The 4009-nt window shown below is 37.6% G+C and overlaps 1 protein-coding gene across 1 annotated transcript; it reads left to right on the top strand.

Moving 5' to 3' along the window:
* The first annotated feature begins 2794 nt into the window (after positions 1-2794).
* On the top strand, positions 2795-3804 carry LOC140959324 (uncharacterized). Its single transcript, XM_073417183.1, has 2 exons — positions 2795-3253; positions 3388-3804. The coding sequence occupies exons 1-2, from the start codon at positions 2795-2797 to the stop codon at positions 3802-3804; spliced, it is 876 nt and encodes a 291-aa protein (XP_073273284.1).
* Positions 3805-4009: the final 205 nt, after the last annotated feature.

Here is a 4009-nt window from a genome sequence, read left to right as displayed (position 1 = left end):
ACTCTTTTATGGAATTATTTTATGTCAAGTATTGGATATAAATATGGAGAGCCTTACAGCTATGGAAGTGTGCTTTGTGTGGCACTTTCATGGGGTTTGGAGAACAAACTTTTGCATTTCATGTTGAAGAATTATAGTGATTGATTCACGTTTACGCCGTGTTGCTGATTGGTGTTGAAGAAAAACACTGACGTGGAGTGTTGATAGATAGTGTTATTTTATTTGTTTAAGCAAATTCGGTTTATGCATCTAATTTTTAGTTTGGTTTATTATGATGCATTTTGATTCCATGGAATGTCAAGGTATTTGGTTTTGTTATTTTCACTAGTATTGTTTTTTGTAAACGATTTACATATTTTTCTATTGAAATTTTGCCATGAGATGTTGTACAAGTATTTACACTTTGTCTTTTTATTTTTTTATATTATATTTATGTGTTTATAATTAACTTCCGCTGCATCTTGTGCGCTCGTGTTGACAACACTGTGCCAGAACACTACAAATCTGATACACACAATATATTTATTTCCTGTACTTTTATGATCAACAACGTCTTTTCAAGTGGTATGATAGATGTTGTTTTACGTGTTTTATTGCATCTGTTTTGTGTGTGTTTGCATTGTGTGTGCGTGCTTTTCATATACATTTTGTTTATTTTAGAATTAGCATATACATAAGATCGTGTCTCACTCGTACGTGATGAATTTGCAGGTAAAATGGCCGGAGAGCTGAAATCGGGAGAGAAATACACAAGCCACGTGAGAAGGAGAGAAACTTAGCAGAAAGATCGGAGCTCAAGCGGTAGAATCTTACCGCTCGAGCGCGAGGAGAGATTTCCGAAAGCGCTGACAGAAGAGTTGGCGCTCGAACAGTAGGATCTTATCGCTCGAGTGCCAGATGTGCCTTTCAAAGATTGAATTACTGAAGACTCGGCGCTCGGGCGGTAGAATCTTACCGCCCGAGCGGTAATCAATTTAGAAAAAATATTGAAGATGATTTCTTGCCTTTCGGGGGATGTGGCAAAGTGGTGGCTGCAAAAGGAATCCTAAGGGACGAAAATAGGACACTATTCAGCAGCCACCAATGTTTGGAAGAGAAAAAAGGCTTGGTGAAAGCTTGAAGTTGAAGATTTCAAGATTTCTAGTATTTCAAGTTTAATTTCTCTTGTTTACATATTGTTTTGCTTAATTTGAGCATGAATTCTAGTAGCTAATTTTCATTATTTGTTGGGATTTAAGGGGATCCTACCTCGTAACCGAGTTTAGTTAATTCATCTATCGAATTTTGATTTATTCTTGATTATGCAATTTTTTTCATTGCGTTGTTGAAGCGTAGCTAACTTTAATAACGATTTCATATTGGGAGTGAGTTTGAGAGAATAGCCCGTGATAGGAACGAGTAGCATAATCCGTGTATTTACAATTTACATAGAAATATGAAGTCGGATATACGTCGATAGCCATAGTCCAGTAGGTCGAAAGCTAGGATATTTCATAGAACGACATGCAATTCACATTTGATAAAAAATTAAAGAAATTTAATTACTTTACTACGTCGAATTAGTTTGTCATAGTTCGAGATGGCGTGTTCAATTGGATAAGAAATCCCGTCGAAAGAGTAGATCATTGTCAAACGTTTTAAGTAAATTAGCGATGGGTAGGTGAACCGAGATTCCCAACAAATTCATTTCTAATTGAATCTTTAATCGATTATTTTATCTTAGTTATTTCATCATTTAATTTGTGAATCATTTTGTTGAACTTTTATTTAATCATTGTAGTAATAAACAATCATCCAAATTATTGTTGCTAAGGGTTGAATAACTGAGAATAACAATTGCGAAACACAGTCTCTAGAGGAACGATACTCGTACTCTCGTATACTATATTATTACTTGACATCGTGCAATTACGGTTATTTCGAGCCTGAATATTATTAATTTCTACTAAGGATTTTACAGTTTAAGTTTTGCTCGATCAAGTTTTTGGCGCCGTTGCCGGGGACTGTTAAATCACAATTTTATTTTCAATTATTTACTTTAGCATTATTTATTTTGTTTTATTTGAGTTGACAACTTCAATTTCTTTGCTTATATCCCTTTCGGTGCATGCCCAAGTCTCTTGAATGTGAACTTGAGGTATTCGATCCCGAGATTGAAATAACCCTCCGCAGGCGAAGACAACAACAGAGACTTAAAGACATGATGAACATGAACGAGCGTGAGGAAGAGCAGCATGAAGATCTAAGAGTCGAGGAATCAAGGCGCATACCCATGTTGGAATACACACAACCTTCTCTTGATGGAGCACGTCCAAGCATAGTGCGACCAACCATCAGGGCGAGCCAATTTGAGATCAAACCAGCTATAATTCAGATGATCCAGAACACTGTCCAATTTGGGAGAAATGCTCTAGATGATCCAAACACTCACATCGCTAACGTCTTAGAAATTTACGATACTTTTAAATTTAATGGAGTTTCTGATGATGCTGTTAGATTGCGTTTATTTCTTTTTTCTTTGTGTGCAAAAGCTAAAGTCTGGTTGAATTGTTTATCTATGGGTTCAATCACAACTTGGGAAGATATGACCAAGGAATTCTTTTTGAAATACTTCCCTCCCTCTGAGGCCATGAAGTGGGCATACATCACTACCTTCGCCCAATTCGAGCAAGAATCCTTATATGAGGCATGAGAGCGCTATAAAGATTTACTGCGGAAATGCCCACATCACGAACTGCCTCTTGGGTTAGTAGTTCAAACTTTTAATTATGGCTTGCTCACTGCCAATCGTACTATGATAGATGATGCTGCCTGTGGGAATTTGTTGAGAAAATACGCCGAAGAAGGATATGAATTGTTAGAGGAGATGGATGCCAGTAGTTATCATCCTCAATCTGAGAGGAACAATCAGAGAAGGAGTGCAAGAGTTCACCAGGTAAGTCATTTTTCTCCGGTTGCTACACAATTAGAGGCTTTGAGTAGGGAAATAGATAGTGTGAATGCTGGTGTTACGACCATGAGACTCCAAGAGATCTTCTGTGATGGTTGTGGAGGTGAGCACTTCACGAAGGATTGCCTTACAAAGAATCCTAATTATGTGCAAAATGAGGCACCAGTGAACCATGTGGTGATTCAAAACCGTCCTTGGAATGATCCATATTCGAACACATACAATCTTGGATGGAGACAACATCCAAACTTCTCATGGGGTGGTCAAACAGCCAGAATTGGCTACAAGGAGGACATCAGTATGGTAAGCAACCGATGTATAGATCTGAGCCTCGAGAGGAGAAATCTAATTTAGAGCAGATGATGACTCAATTTATGTATGCAACGGAAACTAGACTCCAAAATCAAGACGCATCTCTCAAAGGCTTGGAAAATTAGATAGGACAGCTGGCCAAGATAATTTTGAGAAGAGATCTGGGCACTTTTCAAAGAAACACCGAGACTAATCCTAAAGAGCAAGTGAATGCCATTGAGTTACGGAGTGGGGAAACTTTAGAGTCAGAGGAGTATGCAAAAAGCCACTCGCAAGAGGAACAGGTCGAAACACCAAAAAGTAAGTCTTCTAACTCTACACCTGCACCCACTACACAATATAGAATTGTTATTTCTCCACCTTTTCCGGCAGCATTGAAAAAAGCAAAAATTGATGCGCAATTCGGTAAGTTGCTTGAAGTATTTAAGAAATTGCACAGTAATATTCCTTTTGCTGATGCATTGATGCAAATGCCTAGTTATGCTAAATTTCTGAAGGACATCTTAGCAAATAAGAGGAAGTTGAAAACTACTCTGCAATAGTGCAAAACAAGATCCCACCAAAACTCAAGGATCCTGAGAGTTTTTCTATTCCTTGCATGATTGGTGATGTTATTTTTCTTAAAGATTTGTGTGATCTTGGTTCAAGTATTAACCTTATACCTTTGTCTGTGTGTAGGAAACTTGTATTGGGAGAACCTAAGCTAACGAGGATGTCATCGTAGTTAGAAGACTGATCTGTCAAATA

The sequence above is a fragment of the Primulina huaijiensis genome, chromosome 15 (genome assembly GCF_012295235.1).
Source record: "Primulina huaijiensis isolate GDHJ02 chromosome 15, ASM1229523v2, whole genome shotgun sequence".
NCBI lineage: Eukaryota > Viridiplantae > Streptophyta > Magnoliopsida > Lamiales > Gesneriaceae > Primulina > Primulina huaijiensis.
Note: the sequence above shows the minus strand (reverse complement) of the source record. Positions and strands in the feature narration are given on the sequence as shown.

Bases quoted from the DNA above. Each gene is read 5' to 3' on its own strand.
- LOC140959324 (XM_073417183.1), top strand. From the start codon at position 2,795: ATGATAGATGATGCTGCCTGTGGGAATTTGTTGAGAAAATACGCCGAA. The intron at 3,254-3,387 runs GTAAGCAACCGA...TTGGAAAATTAG, and splicing joins ACAAGGAGGACATCAGTATG to ATAGGACAGCTGGCCAAGAT.